The sequence below is a fragment of the Puma concolor genome, chromosome C2, assembly GCF_028749965.1.
Source record: "Puma concolor isolate L17-30 chromosome C2, mPumCon1.1.hap2, whole genome shotgun sequence".
Lineage (NCBI taxonomy): Eukaryota > Metazoa > Chordata > Mammalia > Carnivora > Felidae > Puma > Puma concolor.
In genome coordinates, this window is record NC_141675.1 from 5,367,973 (window position 1) to 5,392,931 (window position 24,959).

The 24,959-nt window shown below is 44.4% G+C and overlaps 1 protein-coding gene and 1 pseudogene across 12 annotated transcripts in view; one reads left to right on the forward strand and one right to left on the reverse strand.

The window, feature by feature from the left end:
• Positions 1–1,009: 1,009 nt before the first annotated feature.
• On the reverse strand, positions 1,010–2,281 carry LOC147577055 (ferritin light chain pseudogene; annotated as a pseudogene).
• Positions 2,282–18,210: 15,929 nt separating this feature from the next.
• The window catches only part of GOLGA4 (golgin A4), a 125,815-nt gene continuing 119,066 nt past the window's right edge, over positions 18,211–24,959 (forward strand). For all 12 annotated transcript variants that reach the window (XM_086720424.1, XM_086720425.1, XM_086720428.1 and 9 more), the window contains exon 1: positions 18,211–18,596. In XM_086720424.1, the coding sequence (XP_086576550.1) occupies positions 18,528–18,596 (69 nt within the window). In that variant the 5' untranslated portion in view covers positions 18,211–18,527. The remainder of the gene's footprint in view (positions 18,597–24,959) is intronic.

The following is a 24,959-nucleotide window of genomic DNA, read 5'->3' on the forward strand; positions in this document are numbered from 1 at the left end:
AATGGCCCATGTGGCAGATATAGCCCCATTGTTACAAACTAATACATTTTAGTTTATGTCTCTATCTTGAGATACCGGTGCTATGCTCACGCACTTGCTTCTGAACGATGTCTGCTCTGGATGTGTTGAGGAAACAGTCTCAGAGCCTGCAGGACTGAGAGTTTTGCTAAATTCAGCAAGGTAAGTAAATGTCACCCCGGGAGGTCTCCGGGACAACAACCTGCGCTACATTCTCAAATAACGACCTGGACGCTGCCGTTGATGGAATTTATGCCTGTCCCTGATTGAACCTCTCTGGACGCTGCCGTTGATGGAATTTATGCCTGTCCCTGATTGAACTTCTACGCTGAGAACTTAACTGTGAGATACAGCGTATAGTTTTCAAACTTATCTTCACAATATCATTATGAAGTCATTGTCAGGTAAGATCTATAGTCTCCATTCCATAACTAAAAAAGTCCAGGCATATATTGGGTAGGTCAGTGTTTTCCAAGATTTCTTTTCCAGAATGTGAGTCCCTGGAATATCCAGGAAAAGGGGGTTTGTAGTCGATTATGATTAGGAAACCTCTGATTGATTCACAATGCGTGTTAACATTAGCATATCAATATAGTACACGAAAGGTTCTGAAAGAAACCACACTCAAGAAACCTATATGAACTGAGATCTTTTTAACATTGATCAAAAGGATATTGCAAAATTATTGGATGCTAAACCTACTTCTGCATCCGTTTTCTCTTGTTCTGTTCTGTTTTCACAAATGATCTCTTACCACATAAAACCTATCCCTTCATCTATGCCTAGCATCTTATCTCCCCCCCACCCCCCCATCTCAGGAATCTTATTTTTTTGCTGCAAGAAAACCTCTATTGTTTCCATTTGGTCCAGGGCTTGGGAGAGGGCTCCAGGGTGGTTAAAAATCTTCTCTGTAGCTGCAGAGAGGGGCTCAGGCAGAAGTCCTGACACCAGGGAGAATGCCAAAGGGGTCTTTTAAGGGCCATTGAGCCCTCTAAGCTCCTAGTTGTGTTTGCAAGTGAGCCTTATAGAAGAGATATTCGCCCAGCCCAGCCTGGGGGCTGGCCACCCTGTGGAGGTGAGTTAAGTGGTTGACCATCTTCTTGATGAGTTTCACCTCTTCATCTAGGAAGTCGTTCTCTGGGAAGTCACAGAGATGGGGGTCTGCAAGGGCAGAATCCAGGGCGTGCAGATCCAAAAGGGCCTGATTCAGTTTCTCCTCCAGGATCATGGTGGCTTCCCTGGCAACCAGGGTTTTACATCCTGGGACAGCTTCCACATATCCTGGAAGAGGGCAGAGCCCCTGCACTTGTGCCTCGTGGTGGCCGACTCCAGGAATAAGCTGCCCATGCATTCCAAAACCACATCGTTGGGTCAAAATAGAAGCTCAGAGAGAGAGAGGTAAACACGGGGGAGGCCACAGATGCGTGTTGACTGGACAGTTGACAGTGGCCTCCAACTTGGTGGAATAATCCTGGCAAATCCGGGGGTTGATGGTTGATTGGCAATAAGTCTATGCGTGTGCGTGCATGCGCGCGCACACACAGACACATGCACACAACGGTGTCTGCTGATCCTGGAGTTAAAGTGTGGCTGAGACAACGGCACGGCCGGAAGAGAGGCTGGAGGGTGGTTGGAGGTTGGAAGAAGGCGTGTCCCTGGGTCCCATCCAAAGACTTGAAGCAAGAGAGAGATCTGGGGGACCCCCAGGTTGTACTACCTTTTCTATCCCTTTATCTCTTTCTGGATCGACACCTTCTCCCTCCCGGATCCTTGCCATCAGCATTTACACAAACCCAAGAGCCTAGATCCTTGCTTTTTTCCCATGTGGTCAGCATCACCTAGGAGTCTGCTACAAACGCGGAATCTCAAGCTCCACCCCAGCCTGCTGATTGTCTGCGGTTTAACAAAATCCCCAAGAGATCTGCGTGTACATCAGCATGCTCTAAACCACAACCAAGTTTCTCTGGGGAAAATGCGAATCCCATCTCATCTAATTGCCACCCAAAACACCCTGCTCCTGGACTCTCTTCTCTCCTACTCTCCTTCCCTTCCACAACTGCAGATTTCCTAAAATGTGTTTGCCAAAGACCCTCTCTGGTGAACACCGGGCGGTCATTGGTCCCGCCTTTGTGACAGCACCTGACTCCCTTGCCCTGTGAATGTGCACTATGTGAGAGAACCCAAGCAGGTTCTGTGCCGTCAGCATAGAGCCCAACCTGGGGCTTGCTCTCACGCACCAGGAGATTACCACTTGAGCCGACATCGAGAGTCGGGTGCTTAACCGACTGAGCCACCCAGGTGCCCCAGAAATGGCATCCTCGGAGCGTACCATTCCTTCCCCAGTTTGTTCTCAGCGCTGCTCTGCACTCTTGATATTGCAAAGGGCTGACCCTGGAATGATAGTTCCCAGGCTGGGAGGCAGCGGTAGCAGATTGAGGGTGGGAGGGGAGGAGTGTCTCCATCGAGGCGACACCACGTTTGCGGTTCCGGTCCCGCTCCTGGACTCTCTTTTTTTTTTTTTTTTTTTTTATTATTTTTTTTATTTTTGGGACAGAGAGAGACAGAGCATGAACGGGGGAGGGGCAGAGAGAGAGGGAGACACAGAATCGGAAACAGGCTCCAGGCTCTGAGCCATCAGCCCAGAGCCTGACGCGGGGCTCGAACTCACGGACCGCAAGATCGTGACCTGGCTGAAGTCGGACGCTTAACCGACTGCGCCACCCAGGCGCCCCATCGCTCCTGGACTCTCTTAACACTGCCTCCTGTCCTTGCTGATCTCTCCGCTGCCTGTCTGTTCTCTGGCTTTTTGATTTTTTGCAACACTTATATAACTAGTTTCCCACACCCGATATGGGCTATGCTTTCCTGAGTGGACCCTGGCTGATACACGGAAGTATCAGAAAACGGGCACTGGGGCAAAACATTTGAGAAACAGGCAAATTCTACTTGACTCGATAGGCAACCCTGAAGTCCAGGCACACCAGGACAAGTAACGGAGACCACGAGGCAATGACAGCATATTTGTGTCTCAAGCTCTTACCTAGTGTCCCTCCAATAGCACCTTCCTTGAAAGCTAATGTCTTCCACCTAGAGGTTGTGGGGAAGTTTTATGTATAGGAAAAAGGGCAGGTTACGGAGGACAATCCACCTGCCTCCACAAGAGTGACTCTGGTTGTAAGTCCCAGATAAATCACTGCTTCTGTTAGTTGGCTGGGGTGGAGGTCAGAGGAGTTGTCCGGCAACAGAAACTTCGTCTCGGAGCAGGTTGGCGACAACTGCCTTTGGCTGCGTGCATCACCTGTCTGGGTTGGGCCAGCTGCTGAGTTGTCACAGTTGGTGGTTGGGGCCTATTGTCAAGTGTCAATATTTTCACAGTCATCCCACATTGCTGAGCTACAGCTCACCCTGGCATCCGCCCCGTGGCCCTGGAGGACAGGCAATTCTTTCATACGTAATGGGGATAGATACAAGAGAGACTCTTTTTCTCCCAAAGACTGTTTAAGTAGAAGGCCAGTGGACTCTGAATAATGCCCTTTCAAAAGGGGAAGAATAGAATTCTAGAATCACATACTCCTGGGACAGTTAGAGATGGCTGTTTGCTGAGTATGATTTCTGCAAGAAGATTCTGCAATGAAACGTAAGCCTCCAAGTCTGAAATAGATACAGTGTGTATATTCAGAATATTGCATGTTTGTATACGTATGTTATCATCCTTCAAGTGCCCCATGATCAAGGTGACAATTATACTGTGCCTGGGAATATAGACAGAGCTAAGGCTGAGGGTACAGGGCACACATAAGGACACTCATCACCAAGGTGATGTTCTTCTGGAGGTTGAACCAAGAACTGCCAGGTGTTTTGTGGGTTTTTTTTAGTTTTTTTTTTTTTTTTTTTTTTTTAACGCTTATTTATTTCAGGGAGAGAGAGACAGAGACAGAGTGTGAGCTGGTGAGGGGAAGAGAGAGAGGGAGACACAGAAAATCAGAAGCAGGTTCCAGGCTCTGAGGTGTCAGCACTGAGCCCCATGTGGGGCTCGAACTCACAAACCATGAGATCATGACCTGAGCTGAAGTTGGAAGCTTAACTGACTGAGCCACCAGCCGCCCCGAACTGCCATGCCAGTCTTTGGGCACACCCCTTGGGGGAGCCGCTGAACGGGTGCGTGGTCTGGGGTGAGAGCACTCTGTGGGAAGAAATGCCTCTTTACTTTTGGAAGCTAAAGACACAGTGTGGCCCGAAGGTGGGGGTGGGCAGAGCTTTTGGCTGAGACTAGAGGCCTCAATACTTGCAGCTGCCTAGTTGCCTTCGTGGGTAATAATCACTGTCATTGGTTTGGGTTTTTTTTTTTATTTTTTTTTTTTATGTGTCTTCTGAGGAGTATTTTGGAATACTTATGTATTTACAAATATATATGCACATCATGTTGAACCAGAGGAGATTACCATTTTGGGGGTTAAAAATTTTTGAGAGAGAGAGAGAAGAGAGAGAGAGAGAGAGAGAGACAGAGCATGAGCAGGGGAGGGGCAGAGGGAGACACAGAACCCGACGCGAGGCTCGAACTCACACACCGTGAGATCATGACCTGAGCGGAAACCAAGAGTAGGACTGAGCCGCCCAGGTGCCCCTATGAATACAATTTTTAATCACACTAAAGGCAGCATGCTGTATAAACTGTAGTGCACTTTGATTTTGCACTTCGCCAACAGACTCCATCAGAAAACAAGTATTTCAAGCATATCCATGTAATTACTGCGAACAGCAAAGACACAGTACTACCTGAAGGTACCCTAGGATCTCCACTCAAACTTCCTCTCCTTGTTGCAATGTCTTTCCCACACCCAAGACAATATTCTCCTTGACCTTCAATGCCATAGTTTAGTTTTGCCTCCATGAACTCACGTAGCATACATTCTTTGGCTTGTCTTCTTTTACTCAACATTACATAAGATTCATGTGATGACTCCTGAGCAATGCATTGCACAATATTTCATTATATTATAGCATTTTTTGACATGCAGTGTTAAGGAAAAATTTTTACATAGATTGATAAATTCAACGTTGTTTATTACAATGGCTTCTGGGTTTGTATTATACTTAGAAAGGCCTTTACCACTCCAAGATTATAAAATAAACCCTCCCACATTTTCTTCTTGTGCTTTAATAATTTCATTTTTCAGGTTTGAGGAATGAGGCCAACTTTTTTTTTTTGCTTCAGGTGCTGACTTACTGGGGCGACTGAGTGGCTCAGTGGGTTAAGCATCTGATTCTTGATTTCAGCTTCAGGTCGTGGTCTCATGGTTTGTGAGATCGAGACCCACATCTGGCTCAGCGCTGATGGTGCAGAGCCTGCTAAGGATTCTCTCTCTCCCTCTTTCTCTGTCCCTCCCTTGAATTCTGCGTGTGTGTGTATGTGTGTCTCAAAATAAATAAACCTAAAAAAAGACACCGACAAAATGCTTCTTTAATCCTCATAGGAAATTTATGGTGGCTATACGTACACGTCTTCATTTTGCAGATGCAAAAACTAAAACAGAGAAGTGAAGTAACTTGCCCCCATCGCAGAATAATAAGTGGCAGAACCGGGATTTGAACCCAGTCAGTTGAGTTTAATGTCTGTGTGCTCATCCATTAATCTACTCAGCCTTCCCACGTGGGAGGAACCTACCAACACAGTATCTTGACTATGGGGCAAGGGCTCTCCCTCTTTTCACTGTAACACAAACACAACATGCAAATGTTTTCAAGAGTGACTTTGTTTACTTAAGAGCCTGATTATCAAGCAGTTACTTAGGAGCAAAGAATCTGACACTTCTCACCTTTATTCCCTCCACCCTTCTCTTTGTTACCAAGAGGCCTCATTCTTCAAATTGGATTTTTTTTCTCAGCCCGTGTTGGGTTTTCCTTTCAAAAGATCCTTCTCCTTACATTGTTGCCATCAGCTGTGTAAACTGTTCTAGGACATGTCGCTCAAAAGGTCGTAAAACTGTTGAAGATTAAATTGACCTGCTTTGAAAAATTGAGCAGGGTGTGTCTCAGAGAAGAGAAGGAAGTGTTAAACATAGGACGGCGGGAGACCAGGACAAAGGGCAAGAAGGCCTGAGGTCACTTTCCAGTTCTGTCACCGAGATCATATGACTTTAGGAGAGTAACTTGTGCTTTTCTTTGTGTCTATTTGTCAAACGGGGGCAATAGCAATGACAGTGTAACCCTTCACTTTTCCCCAGTTTACTTCCTTTCTGCCTATAATAGGAATTAAATTAAAAACAAGGATACCCCCGCCCCCCCAAAAAAAAGTTATTTGAAAAAAAGACCAGAGGTGGAAAAGTAGGCTAAAGTCCTGGGAGAGTCCTAGTCCAAGTTTAGACAAAGCTATGGAGACCTTTCTTTCCTGGGAGGCTTTCCAACTGTTTTGTAACTGTAATTTACATAGATATACAATGTTCTTTTGCAGATGTAAATAGTAAAAACGTAACGTGTTTCCAAGTGTTCTCAAGAAGCGTATTACAACAGTGTAATGAGGGGGCGCCTGGGTGGCTCCGTGGGTTAGGTGGCTGACTCTTGATTTCAGCTCAGGTCATGATCCCAGGGCCATGGGACCAAGCCCATGCTTGGGATTTTCTCTCTCTTCCTCTCTCTCTACCCCTCCCCTCCTTGTTCTCACTCTCTCTCAATAAGTAAATAAACATTTAAAACAAACAAACAAAAGACAGTGTAATGAAATATTGCAATCTGCTCAGATCTGTTTCTTGCCACAGCCAAACGGTGTGAATGTACATACACATATACTTATACATATGTATCCCCTGCTCCATACAGATCTGGTATGTGGACAACAACATCACTTTCACGTTTGAGGATAGTGCTCTGAATGTGACAAATAAAATATTTCTTGGGGCGCCTAGGTGCTCGGTCGGTTAAGTGTCTGACTCTTTTTAAAATTTTTTTTTTTTCAACGTTTATTTATTTTTGCGACAGAGAGAGACAGAGCATGAACGGGGGAGGGGCAGAGAGAGAGGGAGACACAGAATCGGAAACAGGCTCCAGGCTCTGAGCCATCAGCCCAGAGCCTGACGCGGGGCTCAAACTCACGGACCGCGAGATCGTGACCTGGCTGAAGTCGGATGTTTAACCGACTGCGCCACCCAGGCGCCCCAAGTGTCTGACTCTTGATTTCTGCTTAAGTCATGATCTCATGGTTCATGGGACTGAGCCCTGACATCCCCCTCTCTCTGCCCCTCTCCCCCCAACTCTCAAAATAAATAAATAAGCTTTTAAAAATAATAAAATAAAATATTTCGCTTCTTACAACTGAGAAAATTTATTTTAGTGAGCTTTAGAGCCATGAGAGCTCTGGGTTCAAATGCTACCTCTACTGTGTCCGGGCTGTGTTACTTTGGGTGAGATTCTTGACCTCTCTGAGCCTTAGGTTTTTTATTTAAAATTTTTTTTTAATTATTATTTTGAGAGAGAGAGAGCAAGCAGGGGAGAGTGGCAGAGGGAGAGATTCTTAAGCAGGCTCCATGGGACTGGATCCCACGATCCCAGGATCATGACCTGAGCTGAAACCAAGAGTCAGACACTCAACTGACTGAGCCGCCCAGCTGCCCTTAATTTTTATTTTAAAGGTTTCATGTAGTGAAGTTCAGTGTTTGGAGTATATAGGTTTTTGGGGTCTTTGAGGAGCGTGCAAAGCTGTGTATCGACTGCCATAGTTACGATAAGGACTCTTTCATCATCCCATAGATTCCCTCATGATGCCCTTTTATTTTTTTTTTTAATTTTTTTTAACGTTTATTTATTTTTGAGACAGAGAGAGACAGAGCATGAACGGGGGAGGGTCAGAGAGAGGGAGACACAGAATCTGAAACAGGCTCCAGGCTCCGAGCTGTCAGCACAGAGCCTGACGCGGGGCTCGAACTCATGGACCGCGAGATCATGACCTGAGCCGAAGTCGGCCGCCCAACCGACTGAGCCACCCAGGCGCCCCTCATGATGCCCTTTTAATGCCTCCCTTTCCCTACTACCACCCCTCCCCCTTCTCAACTCCGAGCAAATACCGATCTGTTCTCTTTCCCTATAGTTTTGTTTTTCCAGAATGTCATATAAACGGAATCATATATACGTATGGCATCTTTGGAGTCTGACTTCTTCCACTTAGCAAAACTTACTTGAGGTCCATTCAGGTCGTTGTGGGTACCAATAATTGGTTTTTTTATATGTCAGGGTACTATTCCATGGTATGGATGTGCCACAATTTGTTTACCCATTCACTGGCTGAGAAGCATCTGGGTTTTGATAATTTGTGTCTTCGAGGAACATGTCCATTTTTTCTACATTGTTGAATTTGTTGGCCTAAGCTTGTCTGTGATATTCCCTCATACAATCTGTAGAATTTAATTCCTGATATTGATAACTAGTGTTTTTCCTTCTCTGAATGAATCTTACTAGGGGCTCATCACTTTTATTCATCTTCTCTAGGAACTAAATTTTAGCTTTGTTGGCTTTTCTCTGTTGTTTCTCTGTTTTCTGTTTCACTGATTTTTCTTCTCTCTTATCTTTATTGTGTAATGCCTTCTACTTACTTTGGCCTTAATTTTCTGGTCTTTTTTCTAACTTCTTAAGGCAAAGTCTTAGATGATTGATTTTCAGGGTTTTTCTTTTCTTTCTTTTTTTAATGTTTGTCTATTTATTTTGAGAGAAAGAGAGCGTGCAGGGGAGGGGCAGAGAGAGAGGGAGAGAGAGAATCCTAAGCGGGCTTCATTCTGTCAGTGTAGACCCCACCGTGGGGCTCAGCCCCACAAGTGTGAGATCATGACCTGAGCCAAAGTCAAGAGTCGGATGCTTACCTGACGGAGCCACCCAGGCATCCCAACCTTTTTCTTTTCTAATATAGACATGCGATACTATAAGTTTCCTTTTAAGCACTGTTTTAGCTGCACCTCACAAATTTAGATATGTTCTATTTTTGTTTCCGTTCATTTGAAACATTTTCTGATGTCCCTTGTGCTTTGTTCTTTGACCCATCACTCATTTGGAAGTCAGCTGCCTAATTTCAAAACATTTGGGGGATTTTCTAGATTTGTTTTTGTTATTGATTTCTAATTTGACTCCTTTGTGGTCGGAGAGTATGCTATGTGATATTAATCCTTTGAAATTTATTGAGACTTGTATTATGAATTAGCATATGGTCTATCTTGGTGAACGTGCCGTTCCACGTGTACTCGAAAAGAGTACAGCTGTTGGTTGTAGTTTTCCAAAAAGATCAATTAGGCAAAGTTAGCTGACCCAAATCCTCTGTATCCTTACCTACTTTTTTTGTCTACTTGTTTTATTAAGGACTAAGAGAGGTATCTTAAAATCTCTAACTATAGTTGGAGATTTAAAAATTTTTCCCTTCAAGGGTGCCTGGATGGCTCAGTTGGTTGAGTGTCCAACTCTTGGTTTCAGCTTAGGTCATGATCTCATGGTTCGTGAGTTTGAGACCTGCCTTGGGTTTTCTGCTGTCAGCACAGAGCCGGCTTCAGGTCCTCTGTCTCCCTTTCTCTGACCCTCCCCCACTTGGTGTGCGTGTGTTCTTTCTCTTTCTTTCTCTCTCTCTCAAAAATAAATTAAAAAAAATTCATCCTTTCATTTCAGTTAGTTTTTGCTTCATTTTTTAAAAATGTTTCTTTATTTTGAGAGAGAGCATATGTGTGAGCAGGGGAGGGGCAGAGAGAGAGAGAGAGAGAGAGAGAGGGAGGGAGGGAGAGAGAATCATAACCGGGCTTCATTCTGTCAGCGCAGAGCCCAATGTGGGGCTTGATCTCATGAACCCATGAGATCATGACCTGAGCCAAAACCGAGAGTCAGACACTTAACCATCTGAGCCACCCAGGTGTCCCTCCAGCTTCATGATTTTAAAACTATGTTACTGTGTACATGCACATTTAGGATTATGTCTTCTTTTTTTTTTTTTTTTTTAATTTTTTTTTTCAACGTTTATTTATTTTTGGGACAGAGAGAGACAGAGCATGAACGGGGGAGGGGCAGAGAGAGAGGGAGACACAGAATCGGAAACAGGCTCCAGGCTCCGAGCCATCAGCCCAGAGCCCGACGCGGGGCTCGAACCCACGGACCGCGAGATCGTGACCTGGCTGAAGTCGGACGCTTAACCGACTGCGCCACCCAGGCGCCCCTAGGATTATGTCTTCTTGATGAGTTGACCTTTTTGTTATTTTGAAATGCTCTTCTTTTTTTGGTAATACTCCTTGTCCTGAGTCTACTTTATCTGGTATTAATACAGTCATACCAGCCTTTCTCCAGTTCAGGTTTGCACAGTATCCTGGATTCCCTGGTGCATTGTTCAGATGTGCTGTCGGAAATGAGGCATTTATTTCCCCAGCAGCTAATAGTGTGGCTACAGGTGGCTCACACCTGTCGGAATGGTCCTTCTCTTTCCCCTCTAACAACTTCTAACAAATCTCTTGTAAATAAATCTCAGAGTCTGTTACAAGGGGAACTCTGTATATAGTATATTCTTTTCCATGTTTTTATTATTAGCTTACCCGTGTCGGTATCTTGAAATTGCATCTCTTAAAAACAGCATAGAGTCGGATCTTGCTTTTCTATTCATCGTGACCATCTCTGCCTTTTCATCAAGGTGTTTAATCGATTTACGTTTAATGTAATTTTGATATGATTGGGTTTAAGTCTGTCGTCTTGCTCCTTGTTTTGTATTTGTCACATTAGTTCTTTGTTCCCTTTTCATTGCTTCCTTTCTTTTAAAAAATTTTTTTAATGTTTATTTTTTTTTGAGAGAGAGAGAGAGAGAGAGAGAGAGAGAGAGAACATGAGTGGGGGAGGGGCACAGAGAGAGGGAGACACAGAATCCGAAGCAGGCTCCAGGCTCCCAGCTGTCAACACAGAGCCTGATGGGGGGCTCAAACTCATGAACCATGAGATCATGACCTGAGCCGAAGTCGGACGCTTAACCGACTGCACCACCCAGGCACCCCTGCTTCCTTCTTTTTGATTATGTGAGTTTTTAGGATTGCATTTTAGGGGGCTACTGGCTGGCTCAGTGAGAAGAGTGTGTGACTCTTGATCTCAGGGTCATGAGTTCAAATCCCATTTGGGGGGTGGAGATCGCTTAAATACATTTAAAAAAAAACTTAAAAGAGGGGCGCCTGGGTGGCTCAGTCAGTTAAGCACCGGACTTCAGCTCAGGTCATGATCACACAGTTTGTGGGTTCAAGCCCCATGTCCGGCTCTGTGCTGACAGCTCGGAGCCTGGAGCCTGCTTTGGATTCTGTGTCTCCCTCTCTCTCTGCCCCTCCCTGGCTTACACTCTGTCTCTGTCTCTTTCTCTCAAAAATAAACATTAAAGAAATTTTTTTTAAATGTTATACCACTTCACATATAATGTAAGAACCTTATGACAGTATGCTTCCATTTAACTATGTGTTGTCCTTTGTGCTACTGTTTTCATAGATTTTACTTCTTTGTATGTTGAAAACCCCAGAATATAGGGTCATTATTTTTGTTTTAAACAATTTGACTTTAAAGAAATTAAGAAAGGATAAAAACTAGTCTTTCATATTTTTCTACATATGTATTATTTTTGGAGCTCTCCCTTCCCTCTTATATATCCATCTGGTATCATTTCTTGAGCACTTCTTTTTAATTTTTTTAAAATATTTATTCATTTTTCAGAGATGGACAGAGACAGAGCACGAGCGGGGGAGGCTCAGAGAGAGAGGGAGACACAGAATCCGAAACACGCTCCAGGCTCTGAGCTGTCTGCACAGAGCCCGACGCGGGGCTCGAACCCATGAACTGCGAGATCATGACCTGAGCGAAGTTGGATGCTCAACCGACTGAGCCACCCAGGCGCCCCTTGAGCACCTCTTATAGTACAAGTTTGCTGGTAAAAAATTATCTCAGCTTTCCTTTTTCTGAAAATGTCTTTGTTTGGCTTTCATTATAGATGAATACTTCTCAGCATTTTTTGGTTTGTTTCAGCATTTTAAAGATGCTGTTCCGTGCAGTCATCGCTTTTGTTTTTCTGTATATAACATGTCTTTTTTTCTTTGGCTGCTTTTTAAGATCTTCCGTGCTGTGGGGAAGAGTAAAGTAGCATACTTTCAATTCTCAAGGGAGACTTTGAGGAGGACAGGTGTGGAGGGCCACAGTCTACCATGGAATCTACTCCTGGGAACTCAGTTTCCTTCCCATGTGGCGTTACTGTAGCCTGAATAGCTCAGAGTATGATAAACGTAAAATTAAGAATACTGAGTCTCCGGGGCGCCTGGGTGGCTCCGTCGGTTAAGTGTCCGACTTCGTCTCAGGTCACGATCTCGCGGTCTGTGAGTTCAAGCCTGGCATCGGGCTCTGTGCTGACGGCTCGGAGCCTGGAACCTGCTTCGGATTCTGTGTCTCTCCATCTCTCGGCCCCTCCCCTGCTCATGCTCTGTGTCTCTCTGTCTCTCGATAATAAATAAACGTTAACAAAATGTTAATAGTAATAAAAAAAAGAAATACTGAGTCTCCAAGACCGCCTGGATGGAGAAGGAGCATAGGCCAACTCCTGTGGTTAAAGGTAAGAGTTTTCGTAAAGGTTGGTGGAGATTTGCACTGTAGAAGCTAGAAGAGAATGCACCTGCTGAGGGGCGCTTATGGATAGAGACAGGGAATAAGATGAAGGTCTGGGAATGGATAATTTAAAGGTATATCCTCAGGGCGCCTGGGTGGCTCAGTCAGTTGAGCTGTCGACCTCGGTCATGATCTCACAGCTCGGTTCATGATCTCATAGTTTGGTTCATGGGTTCGAGCCCCGTGTCAGGTCCTGCACTGACAGCTCAGAGCCTGGAGCCTGCTTCAGATTCTGTGTCTCCCTGTATCTCGACCCCTCCCCTACTTGTGCTCTCTCTCTCTCTCTCAAAAATAAATAAACATTAAAAAATTTTAAGTTATATCCTTAATAGGATTAAGAATATTGTAATATATAATATACGTAACATATATCATATTAAGGGCATAACTTTTTTTAAACCTTTCTTTCTTTCTTTCTTTCTTTCTTTCTTTCTTTCTTTCTTTTCTTTCTTTTTTTTTAAGTAATCTCCACACTCAACATGGGGCTGGAATTCACGACCCTGAGATCAGAGTCACATACTCTTCCAACTGAGCCAACCAGGCACTCCAAAGATATAACTTCTGATGAGTTTTTTCCTTCAATTATGGGAAAAGTTGTATTTAGCATATAATTGCTTTTTAATATAGTTGACACACAATGTTACATTAATCTTAGGTGGACCACTTAGTGATTTGACAGATTTATACATTTTGTTAGGTTCAGCACTAGTTGCCATCCGTTCCATTACATTGTTGTTACAATACATTGACTGGATTCCTTATGCTGTGCCTTTTATTCCCATGACTTACTCATTCCTGGGAATGCCTGTATCTCCCACTTCCCTTGTTTATTTTGCCCAACTCCCCAACCCTGATTTAACATATAGTTTTAATTTTGTCCTTTAATATGGCATAATTCCTTTAGTGTTTTCCAGTCTGCTAATAAATTTGATGAGTCCGCATGTCTTGAGCAAGGCTGTAACGGAAGGAAATGAGACCGGGTCCATTCGGTATATCCCCCAAATGCAACTTGCTTTTCTACTTCCTGCCGATTCTCATCCTGCAAAGTCCCTTAGAGGTACAGCACCAAGGTACCCAGGGAGACTACGGTCACGAGTTCCAGACTGGGAACAATAACCAATGAAGAGTTGGTTCCACCATTCCCCAAGGTGAATGGGATTTAGTAGAGACTTTAGGAAGAACACGTACCTTGGAAGATCAAGGAACACTCCATGTCCCTAAGTTTACTTAGAGGGAGTTGTCCCTCAGGGGAAAAGGAAATGCGAATACCTGGGTTACATGAATTTTATAATATAATCTGAAAGATCTATAATAACATGTATACTTGTGACTGAATTTTAACTTTGCTTACAATTAAATAAATGGAAATTAACAGTAAAGTACCATTTGTCATCTTTTTATTGTCAAAACATTTATTTTTTTTATTTAAAAAAATTTTTTTTTTCTTTTTCAACGTTTTATTTATTTTTGAGACAGAGCATGAATGGGGGAGGGGCAGAGAGAGAGGGAGACACAGAATCGGAAACAGGCTCCAGGCTCCGAGCCATCAGCCCAGAGCCTGACGCGGGGCTCGAACTCACGGACTGCGAGATCGTGACCTGGCTGAAGTCGGACGCTTAACCGACTGCGCCACCCAGGCGCCCCTATTGTCAAAACATTTAAAAAAATACGTTGGTAGAGGGGAGCCTGGGTGGCTCAGTCGGTTAAGCGTCCGACTTCGGCTCAGGTCATAATCTCACGGTTTGTGAGTTCGAGCCCTGCGTCGGGCTCTGTGCTGACAGCTCGGAGCCTGGAGCCTGCTTCGGAACATAGATTATGTAGAAACATAAATTAGGATTCATTGTGGAGATCAAGTTGGCATTAACCGTACATAATGAATGGATACTTCAATTACATTTCCAAAAATCCACTATTCTCCACAAAAACATACACACAAGTGCACATATTTGTAAAATTGTTCACTTTAATATTGTCTTTTTAATAGCAAAAAGTGGAGAGAAGCAAAATATCCATTAATACATGGGCATCAATACATTAATCATAAATTATACTTCATCCATTGTATAAAATACTATGTAGACATTAAGGAAACTGAAATACAGGCACTGATTAGAAATGATATTCGTAGCATGTTAATTGAGAAAGGCATGATGTAGAATATGTATGATGTTTCTGTAAAACTACAAATATATACAGATAATTACATGTACACATAAATACATGTTTTCATAAATACAGAAACAAAATGGAAGGAATACAAACTAAATTATGAATAGGAGTTATTTGGGGGATAAGATTATACAAATTGATGCTTGAACAATGCAGGGGTCAGGGGTACCAACCTCATGCACTGTCGAAAAATCTGTAACTTTTGTCTCTTCTAAAACGTGAGCGCTTATGACAAAAGCCTTATGATGACGACAAATACTGTTGACCAAAAGCCTTATCGATAACACAGTCAACGAACACATATTTTGTATATTATATGTATTATATCCTGCATTCTTATAATAAAGCAAGCTAGAGAAAAGAAGGTGTTATTAAGAAAATTGTAAGGAAAATACATTTACACTGCTCTACTGTAGTTATTGAAAAAAAATCCATGTATAACTAGACCTGTTCAGTTCAAATCTGTGTCGTTCAACCGTACTTTTGTTTTTGTTACATGTGTAACACACATGTATTAACACATGTGTTACATGTGTTAACAGCATGTAAGACTGAGGTTGTTCAGACGGTAGGATGATTAACCCCCTCGATGTGTGTGTAGGGAAGGGGTTTAGTGGTGGTGTTAGGAAATACTTGAAAGGGATGAGAACATGTAGGCAGGATTATCACGGATAGACGAGAAAGGTGGAAAAGAAGAAAAGTACAAAGTCGTGGAGGAAATAAGCATACGGAATTCATTAAGATTTTCTTAACGTATGTATAGCTACTACGTATAGCTTGGGGACTAAAAAAAGAAAGGCAAGGAAGTACAGAAGCTGGATGTGGGGGTACCTCGGTGACTCCGTTGGTTAAGTCTCTCACTCTTGATGTCGTCTCAGGTCATGATCTCATGGTTTGTGGGCTCAAGCCCCATGTCGGGTTCTGTGCTGACAGTTTGGAGCCTGCTTAAGAGTCTCTCTGTCCCTCCCCACCTCAAAAAATTTTTTTTTTCTTTTTTAAAAAGCCAGATGTGCAAGAGAACCACAAGTTAATTTGAAATTCCTAGAGGTTTTAAGTGTGAAGTATGGAGAGGGTGCAGCTGGAGGGCAAGCAGGACCCAGGCCGCCAAGGGTTTCTCGTACTGCCTGAGAATTTGAATAGTGTTTTGCGGGACTGGAACACCACTGATGGGGTTTCGGCAGGACAGTAACATCAGCTACGTAGAAGATACATTGGAGAGCAGCCAATCTGGAAACTGGGAGATCATTTAAGTGGTGGAATGCAATGAAAACCGAAACTAACTAGTGGCAGGGTGAATAGGAAAGAGAATGGATTTGAGAAGTGTTTCAGAGTAAAAGACACAGGGCTTGGGGATTCTTCAGATCTGGGTGAAGAATGAGAGGCACGTTTTGACTCACTTCCGCGCTTTTCACTTGGGGAACTGGGCAGATGGCGGTGATACCCGCCAAGGCATAAAATACAGACGGCAAAACAAGCTTGTGAGGAGGAGAAAATGCAGGAGGGTGAGAGGAAACACAGAAGGGGCAAGTCTGATGGTGACAGGAGGGGTGCAACAGCGGATGGCTTCAATTTCAGACATGTTGAATCGAGGTGACCGTGCACCGTTAAGAAAAGTTGTCCAATAGGCAGCTGGGTGTATTCTACATAATTCTGTAGAAACGTAGTGGCAGGCCCTGGACCAGGCACAAGCTGAGTTGTATGACAGCCATGGTTTTTGCCTTTCCAAACCTGACAGCCTAATGAAGATGCTATAATCTGGGGCTCACAGGAGAGGTCTGGACTAGAGCTCTCGACATACAGAGGGAGAGTATTAGAAGTAAAAAGAGAATGAAACTCCTAGAACTTCTAAGTATCGTTTACTATGAGCTATACTCTATGCACTTCAAGCTTGACAACATACCCATGAAATGTTAAAAGGTTACAGATGAGGAAAATGAGGGGCAGGGAGTTGAGACTCAGAGGTCACAATCTGGCCTTTGGGCTGAATTTTATTCTAAGAGCTGTTGTGCTGCAGGGATTTAAAATTGCCTCTGGATGGGCTTGCGCTATCTGGTTTGTTACTTTCCCTCATTCTCCGTTGTCTTATATACCACATGGGTGTCACTCGTGACCTTTCTGCTGCCTTCAGGAATCTGACCTTGTACTATGCGCCCAAAGGTCACAGTGATACAACTTCCTTGGTAAATATATAGGTGTTCACTATGGGATAAAAGAGGACTTAGCCCAGCTGTCAATGCAGTGCTCACACTAGACCCTGCTCTGGCTCTCCCACATTTAGGGATCGTGCTATGGGATCTCACGGAAGAACTTGTTAGTAAATAAAATGAGCTAAAATGTGAATATCGGCGTATATCCTCTCAGGTTCTGAAGCAATCTGGTATAGCATGCTGCCGAGATGGATTTGAGAGTTCACAGACAGTCTAAGTTCCGGGTGTTGGAAGAATTAGGCACATACACATTAAACTCTTTTAGGATGATTGCAGATACTAGGGGTGAACTTGGACCCTTTAAAAATTTGTGCATTCTACCGGCTGTGAATTCTTTAAAAAAAAAATTTTTTTTTTAATGTTTATTATTTATTTTTGAGAGAGAGAGTGTGTGTGAGCAGGGGAGGGGCAGAGAGAGAGGGAGACACAGAATCCGAGGCAGCTCCAGGCTCGGAGCTGTCAGCACAGAGCTCCACACGGGGCTGGAACTCACGAACGGGGAGATCACGACCTGAGCTGAAGTCGGAAGCTTAACCGACTGAGCCACCCAGGCGCCCCATGTGCATTCTTTTAACACCCCCGAAGATCCTGGCACTTAGAATGATAAAGATTTTTGAATGAACACGTGAATGTATACAATTTCGGTTAAATAAAAAAAAAAATCAGGGCAGATGTCCAAACGACTGAGATTTTCCAATATCGGCCTGAGACGTTTGGACCCTGGGAGGCTCGGGTCAGGTGCTTCTTGACCGCGGGGCGAGTCCAGGGAAGGAAAGAGGGCCCTTCTGCGGAGCAGCAGGGGTCCCAGGCACTGAAGATGCAGATTCTTAACCACAAGCACTAAGCAAAAGCACTGTCCTTCAGAGCACAAGGCGGGTTCCCTGGCGACCCCCTTTCTCCCACCCCAGACGCTCGCCCCCGCGGCTCTTCGCGGCGGGCCCGTGCGGCCCGCCGTCCTCCACCGAAGTGGCACCCTCCCCGCTGTGCTCTGCAGTGGCGGTCCCCGGAGCGCGTCAGTGCAGCACTCAGACTCAGCCCCGAGGGCATCTCTGCACGACGCGAATTTCGGCACGGCAGAGCGCGGCGTCCGGCCCCCAGCCGCCGCGTTCGAGAGCGACGCCCAGAGCGCGCATGTGCCGGTGCGACCTGGCGCTTGGCCCCTCCGGCGCTCCGTAGAGCTCCCTCGGCGAGCTCCACGTAGGCCGCGCAGGCGTCTTTGGCCGCCGGTTCACCTGCTGCCGTTGTCGCCGCCGCCGCCGCCGCCGCCGCCGGGGCTGGATGGGGGGCATAGGCCAACCAGTGGCACCCAGAAGAAAGAGACGCGGCGGCGGCGACGCCGACACCCGCAGGCCGAGTGTCCCGATCCGCCTGCGAGCCCAAGGAGGAGGCGGCGAGGCCCGGCCCCCGCGGTCCCTGGTGTAGAGAAGCCGCCCTCCCCGCCGCGGCCGGGTCTCCGTGGACGCTCGCCCCTCCGGTCGCACACTCGGGACCCCGCGCTGCGCCATGTTCAGGAAGCTGAAGCAGAAGATCATCGAGGAGGAGAAGCTCCAGCAGGCGCTGGCCTCGACTCAGGTACTATGGCGCCGCTCTCTAGTTCCCGACCCCCCTGGATACTGGCTCGGGGGCCAGGGCAAGGGAGGGTTCTTTCGTGACCCTTGACCTGGAACTTGAGGATCTCCCCCAAACTCCGGACTGGGAATGAGCCCAGGACGGCCCGGGTCTTCTGTGTCGGGGACCCGCCCCCCCCTCCCCCCCCCCCCAATCCTCAAACTCCGTTCAGGAGAGTGGGTGGGGTGGCTGGATCCTTCGGGACGTCTGACCTCTAGTTTTCCCCCAACGCAACTACCCTCGCCTGAGAATACGTGACGAGGGCGCCGATCTTGCATGACCTTTGACCCGTACCGAAGGTTCCCCCACGCGTCCGAGACCCCAGCTCAGGCGTGAGAGCAGGATGGGAAAACTTGGGTTCCTTGTCGTATCTGATGACTTCCCCACCCAAGTTCCCTGTCCCGTCACCGCCCGGGGATTGAGCGTGCCAGGGCCAGGATCCCGCAAGAGTCCTGACCTGTTAGGCGAGTGCAGTGCCAAACCGTGGGGAGGGGAGGGCTGAGGGTCCGGCCGTTCCGGGCCAGGCTGCTCGCTGGAGCGTTGGACCCGAAAGAGGTGGCGGTGTGGCCCGCGTCCAAAGCCCGAGGCTGTCACGAGTTAGTCACTTCGCATAACTTGGTTGATCCGGGCGGGCGGAGGGGCAGACGTCCCGAGGCCAGGCCAGGGCTGGGCCTGTCCCCAGCCGGGCGTTCTGCTTCTCCGAGAGCCGTGCTCCGTTCCTTTTTCTTGAATGCCGTGGCTTCAGGAAGTGACAGTTTCTAGGAAAAAGGGGGCGTGTTAGCATTGTTAAGTTAAAGAAACAGTCTCCTAGACTCCGATGAGGATGTGTGTGTTGGTGCCTGCGGCAGTCGGTCTCTTGAGCAAAGATGAGGGCTTCTTCTGCATTGCTTCCCGGCTTTTCTCAGTCTCAACGGACTGAGCCCTCCTCTCTCTCTATTTTAGAGTTTCTGTAAGAAAGGCTGAGTTTTGATTCATTTGGAGACATTTAAAAATACGTTTTAAAAATACAGCATTTATCTTACACGGCTTTTTAACAACCGCGAAGCAACCGATTAACAATTATTAAATCGATTATTGCATGGGGCTTATTCTGAAACTGTCAGTCGAAGCTGTCCTCTCAAAAGCTAAAGCTCATGTAGAGTAAAACTGAAATACATTGGAACATGACGCTGAAGGCTTGGTCATTCTCCTGAATAAAATGTAAATAGTGATAACATTCAAATAGTAAGTCTCTTACTGTTCATGCCATTTACTGCAAGCTTTTCTAACTTTACAAAGCAGGGTTCTTAAGAAACAAAAGACTTAAAGTGAGGTAGAGAGGAGGAATGTGGGGAAGCACCAGGTTAGTGGATGTAAAGCACTTACGTTTGGGAACGCGTAAAATATCATTGATCCAAGATTGCATCGCTGGGAGTTTATCCTGAGAAAGTTTGGGATGTATTAAAAGATTTGGCCTCATGGATTTTTATTGCAGTGCTGTTTTAATAGGTAAAAACTGGCTAAAAATAGAAAATTGGTTAATAGGCTGTGTTCGGTAGTCGGCTATTCCGCAGCCTTAACAAAAGCCAATATTCACTGGGTTCTTACTACGTGAGAGGCATTTTGCTTTGTATTTTGTGTGGATTCTTTTATTTCATTCTTATGTAAACCAACGAGGTAGGTAGCCTTATAGATGAAGGAGTGAGGTTCAGAGAGGCTAACTTGCCTGACGTCACACAGCTATTGTTAGAGCCCACAGAAAAGTAATAGTTAACACGCACAGGCATTTGTGTTAAAGGACAGATTAAGAAGCAGCATGTAAAGTGTGATCCCAGTTTTGTGGGGGAAAATATGTATATAAAGTATATTTATGTGCAGGCAGTGAAAATAGTTTAAGAGGGAAGTGCTCATGAGATATTATATGGTTATTTTTATTTTAGGGAGAGCAAGAGCGTGAGGGGGGCAGGGGCAAAGGGAGAGAGAGAGTCTTAAGCAGGCTCCACAGTCAGTGCAGAGCCTGGCCACAGAGCCGGATGCAGAGCCTGATGCAGGGCTCGATCCCACAACCTTGGATCATGATCAGAGTGGAAACCGAGAGTCAGATGCTCAACCGCCCGAGCCACCCGGGTACCCCAGATTATTTTTCTTACAAATAATGTTTAGTTTTTCTTCATGAAAATGAATTGCTTGTGTGCATTAACTGAGAGAGATCGTTTTTAGAATAGTAAAAAAGTTAGGTACAAGCTAACATTTGAAGTGAGACTGTACATCTGGATCAAATAAAATCACTTTGGGTATACAAGATTTTTAAAAATCCTCTTTGATAATATGTGTATTTTTCCAGGAACGAAAGAGTTAAGCTGTTAGTGATCATCTACTGATAGAAACTTGATTCTGTTCTGGTCTCAGATCTTCAGCTGATAAGAACCCTTTAAGGATGAGAAGTTCTAGATTATTGTTTTCAGATTTAATGTTTCTTTTTTTTAAGGGTAAATTAAAAACAAAAAACTTTTTTTTTTTTTTAATTTTTTTTTTCAACATTTATTTATTTTTGGGACAGAGAGAGACAGAGCATGAACGGGGGAGGGGCAGAGAGAGAGGGAGACACAGAATCCGAAACAGGCTCCAGGCTCTGAGCTGTCAGCCCAGAGCCCTACGCGGGGCTCGAACTCACGGACCGCGAGATCGTGACCTGGCTGAAGTCGGACGCTTAACTGACTGTGCCACCCAGGCGCCCCCAAAAAACTTTTTTGATGACAATCATTTTGCAGTAGATTATACGTATACTTGTTTGCTTAAGCAAAGGATCTTGAATTTGTATATTATCATTTTTTCATTAAAAATTCTTTTTTTAATTTAACATTTTAATTTACTTTTGAGAGACAGAGAGCAGGGAGGGGAGGGACTCAGAGAGAGAGACACACAGAATTCAAAGCAGACTCCAGGCTCTGAGCTTTTAGCACAGAGCCGGACGTGGGGGCTTGAACCAATGAACCATGAGATCATGACCCAGCTGAAGTCTGCCGCTTAACCAACTGAGCCACTCAAGCGTCCTCTTCATTTTTGAGTATAAATTATTTTGTGTTGAAGGCACCGTGCCCTTAAGAATTTAACAGGGTGTGAAAGGCATTTCCCTTTTATTCACTCAAGAGGTTTTGTTTGCTCCTGGGGCGCCTGAGGCTCAGTCGGGTAAGCTTCCCACTTCCGCTCAGGTCATGATCTCACGCTCGGTGAGTTCAAGCCCCGCGTCAGGCTCTGTACTGACAGTTCGGAGCCTGGCGCCTGCTTCGGATTCTGTGTCTCCCTCGCTCTCTGCCCCTCCCCTGCTCATGCTCTGTCTCTCTCTGTCTCAAAAATAAATTTAAAAAAATTAAAAAGAAATTAAAAAAAAAAAGAGGTTTGTTTGCTCTCGGTCTGCCTTTTGTAATTTTGTTACCTTCCTTGCTGTCTGCCTTGTGTCTTTCTTCTTTCTGCTTTTCAAGTGTCTCCAGCTTGAATCAAGACACATAAGCTTCTAAAAGTTTGCATTAAATAGGGCAAGTACCTGAGGGATTCGTTAGTGTATTAACACAAATTTTGAGACATTTGTTTTGAGGTTTTTGGAGGCCTCTGTGTGCATACTTCCTGGTTCTCAGCTTGCTTTTCGTAGGTGAGGTGGCCCTGATAGGCAGGTTTCCAGTAGATTGAGCTAGTAGGCGTAGGTAATTGTGGGATAGGTGAACCATTTTCTTTACAACATTTGTAAAATTTTTCAGCAGTAGTAATAGTGATACAATGTAGGGTCCCTTAAGAGTTTGAAAACAGTTAATAAAAGCCGGATAGCCTTCTAATATTCCCCAGTTGCTTCTGTTTGGTTGGTACTAAGAGTATTTGCATCCTTCCTTGCAGATATTATTTTAAGTAATTACTTAATCAACTCTGATGATGACTTGAAGCCTAATCACCAATTAAAAATGAAGCTAAAAATTTATATTTTTTTAAAATTAATTTATTTTTGGTTAAGTAGGTTCCACACCCAGCGCGGAGCCCAGCACGGGGCTTGAACTCGCGACTCTGGGATCAAGACCTGAGCTGAAATTTAAGAGTTGGATGCTCAACTGACTGGGCCACCCAGGCACCCCTAAGTTCTGTTTCTTGATTTATCTTATTTTTTGGGTCACTTGTTGTATTCGTACTGATCATCTCGTTTTGCTTTTTTTTTTTTTTTTTTAAAGACAGATGTCTTGTGATTATTGTTTGTTCATTTATACTTATGAAGTCCTGGAGGGTGATTTATTTTGATAGATGACATGGGTTTTCTCTGCTCTTACGTGCTTCTGTCCTGTGTGGAGAGTGCTTGTGCAAGTGAGACAGTGCCTCCTCTGCCAGCCTAAACGAAGAGGGTCTACCTACTTTGAAAGGTGACCGTATAATTTATTACGCTAACATTCTTGAGAGTGAAAGGGGACACTACTAATAATGATCTTGGAACATAAACTGGCATGAACTGGGTGGGCCTGGGATTGCATTGGGCAAACGTGGGTATGTTGTTACCCTGCTGCTTTGTGGTACCAGCCCCCACTATTGAAGATCTAACTCCTACAAGGTAGGTTGCTTATTATATTTTGCAGTTGCTTTGGTCTGTAAATGTTTGGGTTGGAGGAGGCTGACCTCAAGTACCTGTTTGTTACACAGACCCTTAATTAATCCCTGAGAGCAATAATGAGAACAATAATTTCCCGTTCTAGTACTTTAAACCCATGATTTTTTTTTTTTTTTCCTATTGGAAAAAGTTGCTGCTGCCTCTTCTTTAGCCTTCTGTGCAAATTTGGAGCTGTAGCTACCTTTGCCCTGATTTCTCAACCAGTTTGAATCCTTTTGCCTTCGAGTCTTAAGAATTTTGTTTTATCTTTTCACTGCTGTTCTCTGTCTTGTTCGTGAGTTTTCATTAATCTGTTTTTCTACTTTTTTTTTAAGCCTTTGTTTCAATAAGTTTTGGGGAGGGAGAGGAGGTAAACAATAGCATTCAGTCTATATTCTTATACTAGAAACCTAGTCACCATGATGTACTTAAACATAAATTCGAATTCTGAAATATTTGACTTTAAATTATAAATTCTCAACAAGTGTATATTCCTTAGATTGTAAAGGTATTACTGATTTTTCTGTCTTACTTATTTTATAGAATCACTGGGGTTAAATTAGCATGTACCATGTGACTGGCCTTCAGATATGCTGTTAACAATAGCTAGTGTCTGAAGGGTTGAGAATTTCAGTCCACTTATTATTTCTTATCAACTATTGGATGAGATTTAAGATGAGAAATAGATCATCTCTTAGTCATGCTTTTAAATTTTGTTGGGTATTTTGTATTGCTTATGATATTTAATTTAAATTTTAAAGTAAAGATTTGCTTTTATTTTTATCAAAAATAATGTATGGTTTTAAAAGGTCAAGTACTACTAAAAGGGTATTATGCGAAAAAGAACCATTGTCTGCTCCAACCCTGCAGTCCTGTTCTCCATGTTCTCAATATTTTCTGTTTGCCCAGATATTTAACTTCCTATTTCTAATAAAAAGATTTTGTTGCTTTGCTGGTTTGTTGATTTGTACATTATAAACCGTATTTACTGATTTCCCGTCAAGGTCGATGATTTTGGGAGCATTGACCCATTGTTTTCTGTTTGCAGTGTTGCTGTTGAGAAGTCCATTGTCATTGTGCTGTTTTTTTTCTTTCTGGAGACTCTAGGATCTTCCTTTTATATTTTGTCTCAAGTTTCCTGGTAAATATGCCTTTGAATGGATTTCCATATGCTTTGTTCTGGACACTCAGTGGGCATTGTTTGTGACTCCTGTGCTTACCTTCTTGGAAACTTTTAGATGTAATTTCTTTGATAATTCCCTCTCCTTTGTTTTTTGTCTTTTCTCTTGAGCTGCAGTTTGGTAGCTTTTGTGCCTTCAGGATAGATTCTTTCACTTTTTTTACCCTTTATTTTCCGTTTTTGGTTTTGTTGTTGTTGTTGTTTTGTGTGTGTGTGTGTGTGTGTGTGTGTGTGTGTGTGTGTTTGTGTGTGTGTTCGGATTTTTGTTTTGTTTTGCTCTACTTTTGAGAGATTGCTTCAACTTTCAAACTCAGTTGAATTTTTAACTAATTTGGCTATTTTAAAATTTCTAAGGACTTTGGGGCGCCTGGGTGGTGCAGTCGGTTAAGCGTCCGACTTCAGCCAGGTCACGATCTCACGGTCCGTGAGTTCGAGCCCCGCATCAGGCTCTGGGCTGATGGCTTGGAGCCTGGAGCCTGTTTCCGATTCTGTGTCTCCCTGTCTCTCTGCCCCTCCCCCGTTCATGCTCTGTCTCTCTCTGTCCCAA